At 42.7% G+C, this 20591-nt stretch overlaps 1 protein-coding gene across 3 annotated transcripts; it reads right to left on the reverse strand.

The window, feature by feature from the left end:
* Nucleotides 1–993: 993 nt before the first annotated feature.
* PRNP (prion protein) lies at nucleotides 994–19477 on the reverse strand. 3 transcript variants are annotated; one of them, XM_053574815.1, is made up of 3 exons: nucleotides 19333–19443; nucleotides 3918–3994; nucleotides 994–3392 (listed from the first exon to the last, which is right to left on the reverse strand). In XM_053574815.1, exon 3 carries the CDS (start codon nucleotides 3380–3382, stop codon nucleotides 2621–2623), a length of 762 nt encoding a protein of 253 aa, XP_053430790.1. In that variant the 5' UTR covers nucleotides 3383–3392; nucleotides 3918–3994; nucleotides 19333–19443; the 3' UTR covers nucleotides 994–2620. The 3 variants fall into 3 exon arrangements, with proteins under 3 accessions (XP_053430790.1, XP_053430791.1, XP_053430789.1); XM_053574816.1 differs by having other exon boundaries at nucleotides 3918–4109; nucleotides 19333–19409; XM_053574814.1 differs by lacking the exon at nucleotides 3918–3994 and having other exon boundaries at nucleotides 19333–19477.
* Nucleotides 19478–20591: the final 1114 nt, after the last annotated feature.

Here is a 20591-nt window from a genome sequence, read left to right on the forward strand (position 1 = left end):
GAAGGCCACCCTTCAGAGTGGAGCAAACACTCTGGGCCATTGCCGGAATCCCATGACGGGCAATGGACCCCTGAGCTCCCATTTTTATTTCTACTCTATGTCTCTTGTCTTTCTTTACTGTTACTCCTAACTTCATATTTCTTCAGTTGATCATTGCCAGTTTCCACGGCTTTCAGTGAATGCTGCTCTTGGGGTGGGACCCCGATAATATCTTGCTCAGCACCCCCATAGCTCAAGCAGCTAGGGCGCCAGCCACATACACTGGGGCCAGCAGGTTCAAGCATGGCCTGGCCTTGCTAAACAACAACTGCAACCAGAAATAGACAGGCATTGTGGTAGGAACCTGTAGTCCTAGCTACTTGGGAGGCTGAGGCAAGAGAATCACTTAAGCCCAGGAGTTTGAGGTTGCTGTGAGCTGTGACGCCACAGCACTCTACCTAGGGTGACATAGTGAGACTCTGTGTCAAAAAAAAAAAAGAAAAAAAAAAAAAGCTATTTCTAAATCCAAAACAGAAAAAAGCTTCCCAAGTGTTCCTCCTGCTGCAATAGTGCCATTGCTGTTGACTCAGTGCTAAGAGCACTTCCAGGGGTCCTCAAACTTTTTAAACAGGGGGCCAGTTCACTGTCCCTCAGACTGTTGGAGGGCCGGACTATAGTTAAAACAAACAAACAAACTATAAACAAATTCCTATGCATACTGGACATATCTTATTTTGAAGTAAAAAAACAAAACGAGAGCAAATACACTCACACTCACACTGCCTCATGTGGCCCGTGGGCCATAGTTTAAGGACCCCTGAACTTGTGAGAAAAATAAAATGGGAGCAGACACAAGCTGCTAGTAACTGGGAAGGATAAGGCAGGGCCAGGAGTGGGCACATGGACCATCCGTCATGTGAGGACTGAAAGTGCCACGTGGTTCAGGTCAATCCCCAAATGCTCCTGCCAATGCAGGTGAGCACAGGGAGTACAGACACAAATGCCACAGATGGTGCTCATCTCGGCTTCTGTTTAATTTCAGTCGACATTAAACATTTATAAATTCTTTATACAACAAAACAAGAACATGCAAAGTTACAAATATAGAAAATATAAAGTACATGCATACTTCAAAGACCAGTTAATGTGACCATTTGGATTCTTATATAAAACTATTCAGTGCACACTGTAAGCCTAAGGATCACGCAAAAGGGTTTTTCCCACATTATTTAGTACCTTACAAAAACAGTTAATGCATTAGATTTTTAAGATGTTAACTGTTCTAAACAAAACTCATAAGTTTGTCATGTGCAATATATATTTTATACATATATTTTTTACATAGAATACCCGCACAGTGCAAGCCAATGACATCACAGAATCGAAATATGTATCTGCTGGGTGACGGCGTTAAACAATTCAGGGAATAATTTTACCTTACTTAAAAAACATTAACAGATTTTCCACTTCGAACACATCCTAATTCTATCACTCCAACCCAAGATATTTTTTAGATTGTCTCCCTATCCTTTGATTCAAAAGCCAATTACAGAAACTAAGGACTTGACTTGCTCTGGTTTTTGACAATGATGCAGAAAGGTAAGCACTTCCTTTCTCTGTACACCAATCATTACACAATCCTCTATGATGACTGTGATCTTACAACTGCAGCTTTCTGCTATGTTAAAACCTCCTGGTTTCACCCACACGTTTAAATCACTCTGGCTTCCAGGCAAATGAGCAAAGGGGATTTGCCTTCAGTGTCTAGAAGGTGATGTAATATTTTTGCTGCCTTAATTATCTATAGTTTATGCTACTAAAGAAAGGAATGCCATGTGGAGGTACCTCTAGAAAGAGAGGGTTCCTTCAAGCGCACCACTCCCAAAGGTTGGCTTTTTCGGTCCCGGAAGCCTGTCATGTATGTTTCAGCTATTCACATGTCATGTTACTCAGTCCCTATGAATGTGTTCTCTGGCCAGAGGGCTAGAGTTGCACCAGTATATGTGGCCTTGATGCAACAACTCCCAAGTACTACAAAAGTCGAAACATCACTGTAGTTCTCTGCAGACACAGAGCACGTGCTCCAGAGGGCTAAGCCTGCGCCTGAGAGTTAAGTTGTTCTAGTTCTGTTTCTTTTAAATGAGTATTATGCGACCTCTTTCTAAATTTGGCAGAAATGCTGTCCAGTTTTCTTAAAATGGATGAGATAATTTTTCTAAACTGCTGTGAAATCACTGCTAAGATGGAGCATTAGTGTACTGAGCTCTAATCACTAAAAGAGCCAGAGTTGAGGTATTCAGGCAAAGGTATTTGAAGAGTGTTTCGAGATTTATTTTATCCCCAACCTGGTGCACCAGACAAAAAATAAGCCTAGATTAACCAATGGTTATTTGCTGTTATATTCTTATTGGCCCAGAATTAGCAATGGCCCACAAAGGACTCGATCAAAAGGGGGCTGGAATAAAGAGCATCCTGGGTCCTCTCAACATTTTCCAGTGCTCGTCAGTGCCAAGGGGATTTGTTAGTCTAAGGGGGACAAAGAAGCAAGAATGAGACACCACCACTAAAAAGGCTGCAGGTGGATACCCCCTCCCTCAACCTGGGAAAAAAGATGAAGATGGTGAAGACAGGAAGACCTTCCTCATCCCACAATCAGGAAGATGAGGAAGGAGATGAGGAGGATCACGGGTGGGGAAGAGAAGAGGACCACGCTCGAGCCTCTCTGGTATGCAGCCTGGTACTCCCTCTGGTACTGGGTGACACACATCTGCTCAACCATGCGCTCCATTATCTTCACATCCGTCTCGGTGAAGTTTTCCCCTTTGGTGGTCGTGGTGACTGTGTGCTGCTTGATGGTGATGTTGACGCAGTCATGCACAAAGTTGTTCTGGTTGCTATACTGATCCACTGGCCTGTAGTACACTTGGCTAGGGTAACGGTTCATGTTTTCACGATAGTAACGGTCCTCATAGTCATTGCCGAAGTGGATGAGGGGCCTGCTCATAGCACTCCCCAGCATGTAGCCGCCAAGGCCACCTACCACTGCCCCAGCCGCGGCTGCACCTGCCATGTGCTTCATGCTAGTTTTGGGCTTACTGGGCTTGTTCCATTGACTGTGGGTGCCTCCTTGACCCCAGCCACCACCACCATGAGGCTGTCCCCAGCCGCCACCATGGGGCTGTCCCCAGCCGCCACCGTGGGGCTGTCCCCAGCCACCACCATGAGGCTGGCCCCAACCGCCACCACCCTGGGGTGGGTAGCGGTTGCCTCCAGGGCTGCCTTGCCCTGGGTATCGGCTCCCCCCAGTGTTCCAGCCTCCAGGCTTCGGTCGCTTCTTGCAGAGGCCAATGTCACTCCATGTGGCCACAAAGAGAACCAGCATCCAGCAGCCAAGTCGCGCCATTGTCACTGACCTGCAAAATGAAGAGAAGAGGGTCAGTGCCCTGTCTTTACGTTGAAACCACTTGATGTTTGCTGTGTGATAAATGCACGCAGAGCGATGCCCTTAGCTCCTCAGTGAAGACCCACCCCCTGTCATGTGCTTCTGCTGTGCAGCACTGAGGACAAAGCAATTGTAAATAAAGGGTGAAAACAACCCTTTCTTCTTCTCTGAGAACATATTTGGCTGTAAGTTAATAATGTCTAGCTCTGTTTCCTGGAAATCTGATAAAGGTGGAATGCTGGCAACATTGTTATGGCAAAAACAACCTCCGATTGGTAAGCTGGATCCAGACTGGGAGAACCATAAGCTACTGGTAGGTTTGCCATAGCTTTGAGCTTCTTTAAAGCAGAGATTCTTGTATGACCTCATGAAGACCCTTGAAGTTGTGTCCATCAAGCTATTATAGGGGATATCAACTCCTGTGGGCTTCTACACTAAAGAGAACCTTTACCCACCAACATAGATCTCATTCCCTTGCACCTGAGCAGTCACTTACCAAGGCTGGGGCTGAAGATAAATCTCTGAATCCTGGTAGCTGTGGACCACTGTGAGGACCCTGAGGCCAAGTGCAGCCTATGGAGGGAGGTCTTGTGTGAGTCTAACTTCTAGTTAGGATGAATGCCAGGTGGGTGTGGCAGTACAGTAATTTAAACACTCTGCAAATAGCTGGCTCAACATCTTCTTTCCTCTGCAGGAATAGCAGGAAATAAATATCTCTTGTTTGTGGTTATACCTGCAGGGGCTAGGGCAGTGTCTGGCACACAGCAGGACACAATGGATATTTGTTAAGTGAAGGAATTAATATCCCATGAGCATACAAATACCAGAAAGAATTTCCTCAAGGGAATTCTCAATACAATTCTACTAGAAACTGGAAACATGCGAGACACAAGATATGTGGTTACTTGCTCGCTGAATTAAGTTTCAGTTCAACATTTAATGTTTTATGAGTGATTTATTTTCTTCCAATTTTTTTTTTTAAAAATATTCTGGTTTATTTTATTTTTTTATTAAATCATGTATCATAGATCATGTATACATTAATGCATTTATGGGATACAACGTGATAATTTCATATAGAATTTCTTCCAATTTTTGATGCAAAAGAATCACTTCTTATATAAAAAGGCTAGCATAGTTTAGATGACAGACAACCCAAATAGTGTGGATGACAATGTATCCTCTTTCCCAACATGTACATTCATATTAAAAATCTCCTTTCGGATTAATGACCTCACCCTGGGCACTCAGTTCTAAGGGCAGAGATCAAAAACACAGTAGAACAATTATTAAATAGTATTTAGGCCGGGCATGGTGGCTCATGCCTGTAATCCTAGCACGCTGGGAAGCCAAGGTGGGTCTGAGCTCAGGAGTTGGAGACCAGCCTGAGCAAGAGCAAGAGCCCATCTCTAAAAATAGCTGAGTGTTGTGGCTGGTACTTGTAGTCCCATCTACTGGAGAGGCTGAGGCAAGAGCATCACTTGAGCCCAAGAGTTTGAGGTTGCTGTGAGCTATGATGCCACAGCACTCTACCGAGGGTGACAAAGTGAGACTCTGTCTCAAACCCCCCCCAAAACAGTATACACAGTACCCTATGTCAAATCATATGTTCCAAAATATCATTGTATAAAACCCAAGATGGCATATGCTGTAACAGTGAAGTCTGTCTTGTTCCCAGGACTGGCATTATCTGTATTTTTTAAAAATTAGAAAATTATTTTTCACATCCTACAGAGCTAACAACTAAATTGGATAATATCATAGAAAGGATTACTAAACAAGGAACTGAGTTAGCAGCCTGTTTATGCTTCCACTAACATTATTGAGGTCAGAAGCATTATCTTGGTGGTCATAAGCAAATCAGAACATATCTGAAAGTTACAAGCCGAGTTAAAGTACAGGCAGTCCCTGGGTTTACAAATGAAATAGGTTTTGTAGGTTTGTTCTTAAGCTAAATTTGTACATAAGTTGGAATAGGTACATTTACCTGTTACCTGTAATATCTCCTGTTCATAGGTGTGTGTTATTTCATTTTATTATTTTTTTTTGAGACAAGAGGCTCAAGCTGTTGCCCTGGGTAGGGTGCTGTGGCATCACAGCTCACAGTAACTTCCAACTCATGGGCTCTAGTGATTCTCTTGCTTCCACCTCCCAAGTAGCTGGGAATACAGGTGCCCGCCACAACGCCTGGCTATTTTTTTTTTTTTTTTTTGGTTGCAGCAGTCATTGTTGTTTGGTGTCTGAGCTAGATTCAAACCCGCCAGCTCAGGTGTATGTGGCTGGCGCTTTAGCCGCTTGAGCCACAGGAGCCCAGCCATAGGTATGTGTTATATTCAAATACAAATATCTGGGGACTGCCTGTACTCAGATCATGCCAAATAGGATTTTGGAGGCTCTTTTGGGTGAGGATTTGAAGGGCAGGGATATGAGGACTGGCTCCATTCTTGCTCCCACATTCCCTGGCCCCTAGTCTTTGCAGGTCTGCTCCCCTGACTTGTCCAGTGATCCCATGATCCTGTGGAGCCCAGCTCTTGGCCTCCCTGCCACTCACGCACCGTAGGGAAACAAATTAGGGGACTGCTCCTTAGTTAGCAACTCCCCATTTAAAGGTTTTTTGTGTCAACAACTTCTTCAATCCCATTGAGTCCAGCCCAGAAAACGCCATGGAGTTATTCTTGAATTTTCTTACTTGCAATGTATATTGGATCCATCAGTTAAGATCCATCCATCTTAGCAGCTCTACCTTGAAAATACATCTTAAGCCCCTCAGCCCCACATTTTCAGATATGACCATCACTTGTCACCTGGCACAGCCTTCCAACCAGCCTCCCTGCTTCCCTCCTTTGTGTATTGTCCTTTTAATATGCAGATCACATCATGCCACCTCCTTATCCCGAAGTGGCACTCCTTTGTCCTATGGATAAAACTCCAAGTCCTGGACATGCTGGCTGGGCCTCAGTGACCTGGCCTGGGTCTCTGCTGTGCCACAAACTTGGCAAGTGTGACCGTGTCTCTGGGCCCTTGCACTTGCTGTTTGCTGGGCCTCAAAGGCTCTTCTCCAGCTACCTACACTGTCCACATGTGCTCAAATGTCATCTCAAGGGACTTTTCACACTGCTCTACTTAAAACAGCACCCTGCCCTCCTTCCTTTTTCCTTGCCCTGCCTCACTTTTCTTTGGAGAGGTTAGGGCTACTTGATATATTACGTTATTTATTGTATGCTTATTGTTCATCGTTTCCATTGGAGTGTGGGCTCCTCCAGAGCTGAGGTTTGGTGTGTCCTGAACTCCTGTGTTCCTTAAGCGATTCTCATGCCTTGGCCTCCCAACCTATTTTAACAGCTTAGTGAAATACATAGTGACCAATATGGATTATTTTAGGAATATAAGAATAGCTCAAAATCAGAAAAATCTTTTAGTAGGATAAAGAGGAAAAATATTTTCTGCGTGGTTAAGTTTTCAATTAAAATCAATATCCATTTCTGATTTTTAAAAATTTTATGCTGTTTTAAAAGTTTCTGCAGAACTACAAAGATAGTCTCTTTCCATCATCAAGAACAAAGCCCCCACTCCATCATAAGTTTAAGAGGAAAGGCATTCCCGTTAAAACCGGTAAACGAGGCAGCAATACAACTTATTGCTGCTATTATTTTAGATTGTTCTGGAAGTTCATCTAGATATAATATTCTATCTGGAAAATCCAGGAACATCATCCAAAAATGTCTTAGATGAAATTGGTGAGCTCTTTAGGGTGGCAGTTTTTGAAATAAACTTTAAAAACCACTGAGTCTCTAAATCAGTTGTAATAAGTTAGATTTAGTGGGGAAAAGCATTCCATTCACATAGCATTAAAAATTCAAAATATCTATAGGATTTATATGAGGAAAGCTATCAAATTTTACTGAGTTATAAAAGCAGATTGGAAAAAGAAGACACATAACATTTTTGGTCAGGAAAACCAATATCAAAGAATACCAATTCACCAACAAATAATACATAAAGTCAATAAAATTTCAGTCACAACTTAAAGGGAACTTAAAGGTCTTCTGTGATCATAATGGTATAAAACTAGAAATCAATTATGGAACTTCAGAAAATTCAAAAACTAATGGAAATTAAACTACATGTTCCTGAATAATAAATGGGTAAATTAAAATTTAAAAATTTCTGGGACACACCTGGGCACAGTGGCTCACACTTGCAATCCTAGCATTCTGAGAGGCCAACTCAAGAGGACTGGTTGAGGTCAGGAGTTCTAAACCAGCCTGAGCAAATGGAAAAATTAGCTGGGCATGGTGGCACATGCATGTTGTCCCAGCTACTCAAGAATCTGAGGCAGGAGTATTGCTTGAACCCAGGAGTTTGAGGTTGCTGTGAGCTAGGCTGACAGACACCAGGGCACTCTGGCCTGGGCAACAGCCTGAGACTACATTTCAAAAACAAAACAAAACAAACAAACAACAACAAAAAAAAAAAAAAACAAGCAAAAACCAAAACAACTTCCTGGGACAAATAAAAACGGAAATATATCGCATACCAAAACCTATGGGATTCAGCAAAAGCAGTCCTAAGAGGGAAGTTTATAGTAATAAACATGTATATCAAAAAAGAAGAAAGATTTCAAATAAACAACCCAGCATTGCATCTTAGAAACCAGAAAAACAAGAACTAAGCCCAAAGTTAATAGAAGGAAGGAAATAATAAATATCAGAGCAGAAATAAATGAAATAGATAGAAAAAAGGGAGAAAACTCAAAATCAGAAATGAAAAAGGACACATTGCAACTGATACCAAGGAAATACAAAGGATCTTAAGGATCATAAAAGAGTAATATAAACAATCACCTGCCAACTCGTTGGATAACCTTAAAGAAAATTCCCAGACACATACAACCTATTAGGATCGAATTATGATGAAATAGAAAATCTAAGAGGAAAATAAGGAGTAAGGAGATTCAATTGGCAATAAAAAGCCTCCTATCACTGAAAAGCCCAGGACCTGATGACTTCATAGCCAAAATCCACCAGACATTTAAAATAATACCAGTTGTTTTCAAAGTTTTCCAAAAAATTGAAGAGGAAAAAATATAGCTAAATTCATTTTCTGAGGCCAGCTTTACCTTGATACATTACAAAACACTACAAGAAAATAAAACCTATAGGCCGATATCACTGATGAACATAGATGCAAGTATCCTTAACAAAACACAAGCAAACCGAAGGCAGCACTGAAGTAAAATGTCAGACACCATGATCAAGTTATATTTATCACTGGGGGTTAAGGATGGTTCAACATGTACAAATTAAAAAATGTCAAAAAACAAACACCCCAATTCAAAAATGGTCAAAGGACTGGAATAGACATTTCTCTAAAGAACATATACAAATGGCAATAAGCACATGAAGCGATGCTCAACGTCAGAGTCCTTGGGGTGGCTGCTACAAATAAATGGGAAATAGCCAGTGTGGGCAAGAACATTCAGCAACTGGAACCCTGTGCAATTGCCAGTGGGAATGTGGAGTGCCACAGCCACTGTGGAAAACAGTTTGGCCAGACTCTAAGAAGTTAAATGTGGAACCATATGATCCAGCAAGTCCACTCCTCGGTATATGCTCAGAAGAAGTGACAGTAGTGACTTAATCAGACACTGTACCCCCGTGTTCATTGCAGTAGTCATAGCCAAAAGGTGCAAATAGCCCAAATGTCCATCACATTTGGATGGACAAAATGTGGTACATATATGCAATGGAACGCCATTCAGCCTTAGGAAAGAACAAAATTCTGACACATGCTACAGTGTGGATAAACTTTGGAAAAGTAGGCTAAGTGAAGTAAGCAAGACAGAAAAGGACAAACGCTGTGTTTCCACCATACAAGGTGCCTAGGATGGTCAGATTCACAGAGACAAAGAACAGAACAGAGGTTACCAGGGGTGGGAGGACTTACTTTTAATGGATACAGAGTTCCAAATCTGCATGTTGAAAAAGTTCTGGAAACAGTGGTGATGGTTGCACAATTTCTGGATAGACTTAATGCCACTGAATTGCACATTATAAAGGGTTAACATGGTAAATCTTATCCATATTTTAACACACACATAGAGTGAGAGGATTTATTTATTATTAGCCTTTCTCTTTGCTGTAAAACAGGGCCCACCCGGCTTACCAGGGAAGACTAAAAAAAAAAATCCACCTTGTTTTCAAAGCCACCCCTTCCCCCCACCCTAGCACCAAAATAGAATTGAAAATGACAGCTGGTTCTAGGGGGTGACTGTGTTGGACAATTAGGTGTCTGGATCCTCAGTAGGCATCCTCTGCTCCCTAGATTCTGCATGCTCTATGTCCAGGATCTTTGCCCCTTTCCAGAAGTTCTGGAGTATTCACAGTCTCAGAGGACCCAGGCTACCTCCTATGCTCACCAGCCTGTCCGTGACCAAGATAGTCCCTGTGGGGACACAGATGACAAAACTTGCTGGCAAGTACGAAGTGGCAGGGTGGTCTATGGGGAATTCAATCATCAAGTATGGCTTATCCCAGCATGATCTCTGATCTCCACATGTCCAAGTTTTAGGCCTGCCCCGTGCAGCTGAGCTTTGCCTGGGGATCTGCTAGGCAGCTCCTACAAACTGAGCCATGAAAACTAAACAGCCTTTGGCTCCTAAGAAGACTTTACACATCCCTCCTAAAGCCCACATCTTCTGCCTGTCACCATGTGCTTTAGGAAATGGATGAGCAGTAAATCAAATTAGCCTCATGGAGTGTCCCCTCACTTAATGCAGCATGTGTGTCCTATTAAAAGTGGCTACAAGGCAGTGGACTTCTACATGAATCTCATTTCCTCACTGAGTTTCATTTTAAAACCAGGAATGTGTTCTTCTGGAGAAAACGCAACTGGCATGACTTAAAAGTCGTGCTTCAAGATATAGAAAACCTTGACATAATATATACAGAGAAAAATGTAAACATTGGATGAAATCTCAGCAAGATTTGCATATTAACAATGCTATAGCAGGGCACAGTGGCTCACACCTGTAATTCCAGTACTCTGGGAGGCCAAGGAGGGTGGATTGGTTGAGCTCAGGAGTTCGAGACCAGTCTGAGCAAGATCGAGACCCCCACCTCTACTAAAAAAATATCTGGGCCTAGTGGCAGGCGTCTGTAGTCCCAGCTCCTCGGGGGGTTGAGGCAATATGATTGATCAAGCCAAAGACTTTGAGGTCGCTGTGAGCTATGATGCCACGTCAGTCTACCCAGTCTCTCCCAAAACTAGAACAAAACAAACAACCCCTCTCCCCCAACCAATGCTACATTATCAAAATGAAGAGTCATGAGATGCGGTATTAAAGTCTCACTCATGCAACAGAAAAGAATGAGAAGGCAGCCGGGGATGGGAACCCAGGTGCCACACCACAGGCTGCTCTCTATCCCCGCATAAGCTCCAGGGCCGAAGGTATCAGGAATGTGGCTTAACTACCCAGGACTTGAAATGCCTTGCTCATCTGTAGATTCGTGACCTATTTTTTTCTCAGTTCCTGTGAATACTTTATCATGAAAATAACTCAGAGAGACTTCACCTCTCTAAGACTTGTTTGGCCATTTACTACTCAGTCAACCCACACTTACACCACAGTAAAACTCTCACCCAGAGAAAGGAAGAGCAGAGAGAGGGAAGGAGGGAAGGCGCTTGGTGTGTGCCACACCTTTTGGGAGCAAGACATGATTGCAAGAGGGACTTTACCTAACAAATGCAATCAGTGTAACCTGGCTTATTGTACCCTCAATGAATCCCCAACAATAAAAGAAAACAAAAACAAAAACAAAAACAAAAACAAAAAAAAAAAAAAAAAAAAAAAAAAAATGTGATATATCACATTAAGAGAAAGAAAGATAAAAAAGTCACATGATCTCAATAGATGTAGTAAAAGCATTTGACAAAATTCAACACCATTTATGATAATAACATTCAACAAACTAGGAATAGCAGGAATGCACCTCAAGATAAGAAAAGCCATTTATGAAAAATCCACAGCTGACATCATACTCGATGATGAAAAAGCTAGACAGTTTTCCTCTAAGTTCAGGAACAAGACAAAAAAATGTCCCCTCACATCACTTCTACTTATTATATGCTGGAAGTCCTAGCCAGAGGAATTAAGCAAGAGAAAGAAGTTAAATTGTCCCTGTTTGTAGATGACATGATCTTATGTATAAAAAAATCCCAAGGATGCCTCCCAAAAAGAGTTAGAATAAACAAATTCAGTAAAATTGCAGTCTAGAAAATTAATATATAGGGCAGTGCCTGTGGCTCAGTGGGTAGGGCACCAATGCCATATACAGAGGGTGGCGGGTTCAAACCCAGCCACTGCCAAACTGCAACAAAAAATAGCCGGGCGTTGTAGCAGGCACCTGTAATCCCAGCTACTCGGGAGGCTGAGGCAAGAGAATTGCCTAAGCCCAGGAGTTGGAGGTTGCTGTGAGCTGTGATGCCATGGCACCCTACCGAGGGTGACAAAGTGAGACTCTGTCACAAAAAAAAAAATTAATATATAAAAATCAGTCATATTTCTCTAGACTAGTAGCAAACTATATGAAAAATAAGTCAAGAAAACAATCCTATTTACAATAGCGACAAAAAAATTAGTAAAAAGATGAAAGATTTTTAATTGAAAACTATAAAAACACTGATGAAAGAAATTGAAGATACAAATAAATGGTAAGATATCCCTTGTTCAGGGATTGAAAAAATTGATATTGTTAAAATGGCCATACTACTCAAAGCAAACTACAGATTCAATGCAATCCCTTATCAAAATACCAAAGTTGGTTATAAAGTGATTTTTGGTTATATACCTAGTAGAGGAATTATTTGAACCAGAATGTTTATTTCAGCTCAATTCATAATTGCTAAGTCATGGAAGAAGCCCAAGTGCCCATGGATTTATTAATCCATGAATGGATTAATAAATTGTGGTATATGTACACCATGGAATATTATGCAGACTTAAAAAAGATGGAAACTTTACCTTTTTTATGTTTACAAGGATGGAGCTGGAACATATTCTTCTTAGCAAAGTATCTCAAGAATGGAAGAAAAAGTATCCAATGTATTCAGCTCTACTATGAAACCAATATATAAGCACCCAAACTCCCATATGAAAGCTATAACCCAACTACAGCCCAAGATGAAGGGGAAAGAGAAGGGGGAGGGGAGGAGAGAGGATGAGTGGAGGGAGGGTAATTGGTGGGACCACACCTATGTTGCATTGTACAAGGGTACATGTCAAATCTACTAAGTGTAGAGTATAGATGTCTTCACACAATAATTAAGAAAGTGCAGTGAAGGCTATGTTAACCAGTTTGATGAAAGCATTTCAAATTGTATATAAAACCAGCACATTGTACCCCATAAAATGCATTAATGTATGATGTAATTAAGCTATGATGTAATAAAAAAAATACCAAAGTTGGGCTGGGCTTAGTGACTCACTCCTGTAATCCTAGCACTCTGGGAGGCTAAGGCAGGTGGATTGCTTGAGCTCAGGAGTTCAAGACCAGCCTAAACAAGAGCAAGACCCCCTCTCAAAAAAAAAAAAATAGCCAGGCTTTATGGTGGGCACCTATAGTTCCAGCTACTCAGGAGGTTGAGGCAAGAGGATCGCTTGAGGCCAAGAGTTTGAGGTTGCTGTGAGCCATCATGCCATACACTCTACCCAAAACAACAAAATGAGAGTCTGTCTCCAAAAAAAAAAAAAAAAAAGAAAGAAAGAAAATACTGAAGTTATTCTTCACAGAAATAGAAAATACAATCTTAAAATATGTATAGAACCACAAGAAACCCCGAATAGCCAAAGCCATCTTGAGCAAAAAGAACAAAGGTGGTGACATTATACTTCCTGGTTTCAAAATATACTACAAAGATATAGTAACCAAAACAGCATGGCACTGGAATAAAAACAGACACACAGACCAATGACAATGCAACAGAGTAAACAACTCGAAAATAAAGTGCCAAGAACACACAACAGGAAAAAAAAGTCTCTTCAAAAAATTCTGTAAGGAAAACTGGATATCCACATGCAAAAGAATGAAATTGGACTCTATCTCACCCAGTATACAAAAATAAATTCAGGGCAGCACCTGTGGCTCAGTGAGTAGGGCGCCAGCCCCATATACCAAGGGTGGCAGGTTCAAACCTGGCCCCGGCCAAACTGCAACAACAAAAAAAAAGTAGCCGGGCATTGTGGCAGGTGCCTGTAGTCCCAGCTGCTCAGGAGGCTGAGACAAGAAAATCGCTTAAGCCCAAGACCTGGAGGTTTCTGTGAGTCCTGTGACGTCATGGCACTCTACCGAGGGCGGTAAAGTGAGACTCTGTCTCCACAAAAAATAAAAATAAATAAATAAATAAATAAATTCAGTATGCATTAAAGATTTAATATAAGTCTTGAAACCATGATTATACTAGAAGAAAACACAGGGGAAAAGCTCCATGATATTGTTCTGAGCAATGATCTTTTGGATTTGACCTCAAAGGCATAGGCAACAATAGCAAAAAATAGACAAATGAGATTACATAAAACTAAAATCCTTTTGCACAGCAAATGAAACAATCAACAAAGTGAAGAAACAACCTACAGAATGGGAGAAAATATTTGCAAACTATCCATCTGATAAGGAGTTAATATCCAAAATAGATAAAAAACTCAATAGCAAGAAAACAAATTTTAAAAATGGGCAAAAAACCTAAATAAACTATTCTCAACAGAAGATATATGGATTGCCAGCAGGTATATGAAAAAATGCTCAACATCACTAATCATCCAAGATATCAAAAGGACAAAAGATAACAAGTGTTGATAAGGATGTGGAGAATAGGGAACCTTTGCATATTGTTGGTGGGAATGTAAATTAGTATAGCCATCATGGAAAACAGTATGAAGATAACTACCCTGTGATCCAGCAATCCCACTACTGGGTAGATATCCAGAGGAAAGGAAATCAGTATGTTACAAAGATACCTACACCCCTGTGTTTATTGCAGCCCTATTCACAATAGCTAAGATACAGTATCAACCTAAGTGTCACACAGGCATAAAAAGACAAATACCACATGATGCAAATGTGGAATCTAAAAAAGTTGATCTCATAGAAATAAAGAGGAGAATAGGCTGAGGCAGTTGGGGTGGGTGTTGGGAGATGTTAGCGAAAGGATTTATAATTACAGTTAAATGGGAGGAAAATGATCATGAGATGTGTTATACAGCATGGTGACTATAGCTAATGATGACACATTGTATTCTTGAAAAGTGCTAAGAGAGAGATGTTAAGTGTTCTCACCACAAAAATATCTATATGAGGTAATACATATGTTAACAGGCTAAATTTAATCATTCTACAATGAATACATACCTTAAAACATCACGTTGTACACAATAAATAAATATAAAATTTTATCTGTCCATTAAAAAATAAATAAAATGGAAAAAAAACTCTTCAAAGGGGATTTTAAAGAACATTATGAAATTCAAAATTAAGAGGACTAAAGAAAGTTTGAACGAGAAGATATTCCTGCTTGGCCTGCCAAGCGTTAGGACACAAAGCTGGCAAAGTAAGATCACGTGGCATTGGTGCAAGAGCAGAATGTCAGAGCAATGGAACCAGAGAGAAGACACAAGATCCATAAGTTACCTCATTCATTTTATTCCCATTTATAGAATAAATAAATGAGCATCAGAGCTGGTAAGAACTTCTACCAAGATTTAACAGCTCAAGGCGATGGAGCTGAGATCCAAATATAGCAACCAAAGCCTTTCTGCCCATTAAGGTGGTGGAATACTCAGAACACTTTGCAGCTTAAGGCAAGTGTGTTGGCAAGTGGCCAGGATCAAACATTTCCCCCACCCTCACCTCACACTGTCCCTTGTCTTTCTTGAGTTAAGTAAACTCACTTGTCACATTTTAATCTTTTGATGTCATTGCCCCTTAAAGAATTTAATATAAGCTATATAAAATTTTGCAAACAATTTTGAGGTTGTAGTTTTTTTCTCTTTTTTTATTAATATTAAATCATAGCTGTGTACATTAATGCGATAATGGGGCACCATACATTGGTTTTATAAAGAGTTTGACACACTTTCGGTCGTAGTTTTCTATTGGCACCCTGAAGCCCAGCCCTGGGTTGAACAGGGCAGAGGGTCCCTAACATGGTCCATCATCAAAATTATCCACTGAACTTTAAAACATCACCACTGCTGGAATCTATCCCAGGCCAGCCCAGGAGTGCCTAGTGATGGGATTTGGAAAGCAATAAATGCTTCCCAGGGAACTGGCATTTGTATGTTGCCAGGCTTTGGAGTTAGGTGCTTAAGAGAATGATCCTTAACCTTTACAGTGCTTTTCATAAAAGGGTATCCCCTCCTTGAAGTAACCACACAATACTGTAAGTGCAATGAGTAGACCACACAAGGAGGAAAAGGACTGTTTAAAAAATTAAGAAAAAGTTTTCCTGGTGGGGAGGACTGCTGCACGTCCTCTTCACTTCAGGGTTGTTTTACGCGTGTAATGCTGTAGCCCTCATTGGTTAGATCTAGACATGTTTTGAATGTTTAATATGTAGCAGTTCACATCTGATATAGTAGCCGTGGAAGAAATAAGATCTGAAAAGGGAGAACAGGTAAATTGAAACTACAGTTTAGAGAACCTTTCACCTCGGTTTTGTCAGTTGATTAAGAGGCATGTTCAGTGTTGATGTGCAGAAACATCTTTTATGTATTGTTGTGGTTTTATTATTTTATTTTTAGGATAGTTGCTCCCTTAGATAATTTGGCATGATTCTAGAGAAAGCTGTTGTCCTTTCTCTGTAAAATTAAGCTGCTGCCTATGCAATTGGGTGTGAATTACCCAGATAGACCCATCTTTGTGATCACAGCCTTTCCTGACCCTCATTTTCTGTGACAGTTGGTGGCTTTTAACCATCACAAGACCACAGGGGTTCTGCAGGGTACATGCAATCTGTTGCAGCTCAGTTAAGTTGGATTTGTGCCTCCAGGAAGACAGAATGCTTCAGCATGGCTGAAAATGTTCAGTTTTGACACATATTCAGGAATCCTTCAAAACATCAAAAAAAGAAGAAACTAAATTGACGAATCTACGAACTGATTTTTAAAAAGAAAAACCTAATCAACAAATCACCGAATCACTCATAAATCTACTCAAGGAAAAAAATAGAACAATATTTGAAAAAGGAAACAAGGTCAACTAAAAATATTCTATTCTAAGAAGCAAACATGATCTCGCCTTCTTCTTTCTCCTACACACAGAGAATTGTGGGTCCATTTCATTTTAAAAATGGAAACCTGTGAACTATTTTAAAAATTCCATTATTTAGTGAAGGCAATACATCCACAAAAAGAAAAGTAAGACCACTTATAATTTCTAGTAAAGCTTTCATTTTCCAGATTTTTCCTTTCAGATTTTTCACATATGCATCTATGTTTGGGTAAGTACACACAGTTCAGTAACCTGCACTTTCCCCGGTGTTATCACAGGCTCCAAAATCATGATTTTTGATGGTTATGCAATGTCCCATTCAGTTAATGTGTCGTGATTTTTAGCTACTACCCTGCTGTTATACATTTGGGTTGTTTCCCCGTTGGTTCTCATTTTAGATTATTCTGTTTGGAATATGTGCCTGCAATTGGCTTTTTTTTTTTGGTATTTGTTTCATCTATTGCAGGTAAATTCCCAGAGGAGTGGGGTTTCTGGGTCACAATTTCCAACTTCTAGATGCATTGCCAGATTGCTTTAGAAAAGGTTTATACTACTTGAAAATGTCCCGAGTGGGGAGGGAAATATGAAAAAAGATAAAGCATACACACCAAAGGCCAGTTTTACATAGGTGGTTAAAGTTAATCTTTGCAACAAATCCTGGAAGTAGGTATCATTTCCTCCATTTTATGAGTGGACAAAAGGTGGGTTAGGAAATTGACTGCAGAACCATCTTTATTAATCCAAAGTACCACCTCCCTGGAAACCTAAATATGCCAAGTCTTGGGCAACCTTCCAATAGGGGTTGCTGTTAGTATGTTGTTTTTGTTAATAGACATAAAATGATAACCAAAATAATTTACATTTTATTCTGTAAATGAGTCATCATTTTGCCATTTATCTATTAATGATTTCCTTTCACTAGTATGAAAAACTTGTGTCAGGTACAAATAATACATTAGCACTAATCACACCCTAGCTCTCTGCTTTCTTTTCTTTTCATGTTAGCTCTTGTTCATTGTAAGAGCGTCTCAGTATTTGTGTAGGTAAAACTGTTTCCTTTCATGGGTTCTTTTTTCTTCTTCAAATCTAAGAGAGCTGTTATTCTTCCCAGAGATCTCACATTTTTATTCAAATTTTTGTTCCTATTTTTCTTTTTTTTTCTATTTTTATTTTATTTATTTATTTATTTATTTTTTTTTATTGTTGGGGATTCATTGAGGGTACAATAAGCCAGTTACACTGATTGCAATTGTTAGGTAAAGTCCCTCTTGCAATCTGTTCCTATTTTTCTGATAATAAGATTTGTAAAATCTTTAATCCTGTTCTACCCAGAGTTTTTCGTAATGAAAAGGAAAACATCTCCAGTTTCTCCATGTGGGGACCTGCTTATTAAATCGTAAGGACAAGACAATAGCGCAGCAATGAATCTTGATTACGGCCGTGAAGTTGCCTTGCACTGTGCTTGCATCTGGAGGTAAGGAAACAAAAACAGAAGGCTGGCTTTGCGGTGGTGGAATTACGAGGCGAAAGATATTTCTAACAGGTATTACAAAGAGAAAAGAAAAAAAAGGGACAGTAAAAATGGATTTATCTCTATTGTTTAATAATGAACCGTGACGGCGCCTGCAGTACAGGTGGAGAGGCTGGTTTCCCGAGGGCCCTGATGACCAGATTCTGTCCCTCCACTGGGGCAGGAAAGCGTGTGCAAAGGGAAGCTGAGGGTCGGCGGTCACACCCTGGTCCCATTCCCGGGTACAACCGCCAGGGCTGCCGCACGGACCGCCTGCATCCCCGAGACTCCACCCCGCGAGGCCGGAGGACCCGCCCACGCCCGCTGGCTCCCTCCGCGCCCCCTGCGGGTTGAGCAAGGGGCCCGGCAGCCTCCCCCGGGACCGCCACCGCGGCGCGGACACAGGGCGGGGCCGCCTCCCGGGAGCAGCTCGGCGCCTGCGGCTGAAAGCCCTCTGGGGTCTCAGAACTCCTCTCCCGCTGCGACCCGGACCCCGAGGCTGTCGCCTGCCTCTTCAAACCCCAACGCACCCTCGGGCATCAGGAGGCGCTGGACTTTGCCAAGGGTCGTCCCGGCCCCTGACCTTGGCTTCTGTACGCCGGCTCCGAGGGGCAGCCAACTGGTGGGGAGCCGGAGTCCTGTGACCCCCAGGATTTCCTTCTCTGCTCTCCTGGCTGAGCGCTCCAAGCCAAGCTCGTCGGCGGCCCTCCTTGAGTCCAGCCGCCGGCTGTCGCCCCTACTTTCCCAGACCTGCGGTCCGTGGGGACGCTCGACTTCCCCTTCTCGCACCCACGCTGGGTGGGGGGCGATTAGACACCTCACCACCACCGACGTCCCTCGGAGGGGCTGCACCAGCTTCCCCCAACCCCCACTCCGAATAAATGCGGGCTTTCATAATCCGAAAATCCAAGCCAAGCAGCGTCATCCGAAAGACACCAGCACACACGGTAGGCCAGAGCAGCGCCATGAGCCCGCGGGGAAGCCCCAGCCCTTCCTTACGGCCAAGCTCCCTGCCTCGCCCGGCCGCGCGCCCCCTCAGCCTCCACACCCCCGGTTCTCCCTGGGACTTAGCTTATCCCCGCCGCACCCCGGTTCTCCAGACTCCTGTCCCAACCCACGTCCCTCGCTGTGTTTACCTGCCTCGGTCGCCGGCACAGGAGAAGCGGCTCGCGGCGCCGCGGCTGTCAGCGACTGGTGCCGAGGGCAGGCCACGCGCGCCACCCAGGAGCGACCGGGCGCGGGGCGGGGAGTGGCGGCGCTGGCGGGCGGAGGTTGGCGCGCGGACCAATTACGCGCAGCCTCGCCCCCTCCCGGGCGCGCCCGGCCAGCAGCCGGCCGAGGTTTAAGTTAAAGGGCGCAGCGCTGGGAATGAGTCACTGGAAAAACAAGTTGAGATTCGCTTAAACACCGCCATCAGTTGATACCTCCTACGAGTGTCATCGCTCCCTGACGTTGCTCATTGACTATAAAAATCTTTTTAATTGGAATATTCGGCCCAAAGCCTCAGATCCCCGTTACATAATGGAGAACTCAAGAAAAGTGACAGGTTAGGGAATGAGAAAGCAGTTTCCGGAACTTCGATAACCAGAAATTTCTAAAGGGGAAAAAAATTGGTCACCCTGGAATGAGCCAAATAATTATGAATTGGAGGCTCAGAAAGGGCATTGACAATCACCTAGTCCTTCACTTCTTCACTCTGTGCTCCTTATTTTACGCAAAAGAGATGATGTGGACTGTGATACTAACAAATGAGGCACCGGGTACGAAGCAGTTGTGTTTTCGCTCAGAATCTCTGCTGAGACGTTAGGTAGGGGCTTGTTTCGTTTAAAGGAGGGCCAGGGATGTAGCGCTGGGAGGACAGGAAGTAGAGTTAGGGCGACCGTGTAAATTTTACCCAAACCGGGCCCTTTTCAGAGTTTAAGGGGCATAAACCAGGACTATCTCAGGGGAAACGAGACATATATTGTTCTCGGTGTGGGCTCTGAAAGGCTTATGCAGTATGTAAAGGAAAAGGTTGAGGATGCTGACGATCCGATTGGAAACAGGATTTGGGTTAAATCTCAGGACGGATCACCCAAGTGGAGGCGGACAAGCTGTGAGCGAGGGAGGAGCCAGGAGGGCGTATCTTTCAGAGCTGGGGGCCACAGAGCCCGGGGTGCAGTGTTTGCCTGGATGCAGGCCAGACTGGAAAGGTCCGCGGGGAAGGGCAGGGAGAGGGTCGGAAAGCGTGGCCTTTGCATGCAGCTTGTTCAGTAAGGCGGGGAGGGCTGGCCTGCGTCCAGTTGGAAAACAGCACCAGCCAGCGATGCTGATTTGCCTCCTGTCAGCCTTACATAATGCTTAGGTTGACAGCGCTTTCCGAACGTCCCCTCCTTTCCTCAGAGATGGCTCGTTG

This window comes from Nycticebus coucang, chromosome 21 (genome assembly GCF_027406575.1).
Source record: "Nycticebus coucang isolate mNycCou1 chromosome 21, mNycCou1.pri, whole genome shotgun sequence".
NCBI classification, from domain to species: Eukaryota; Metazoa; Chordata; class Mammalia; order Primates; family Lorisidae; genus Nycticebus; species Nycticebus coucang.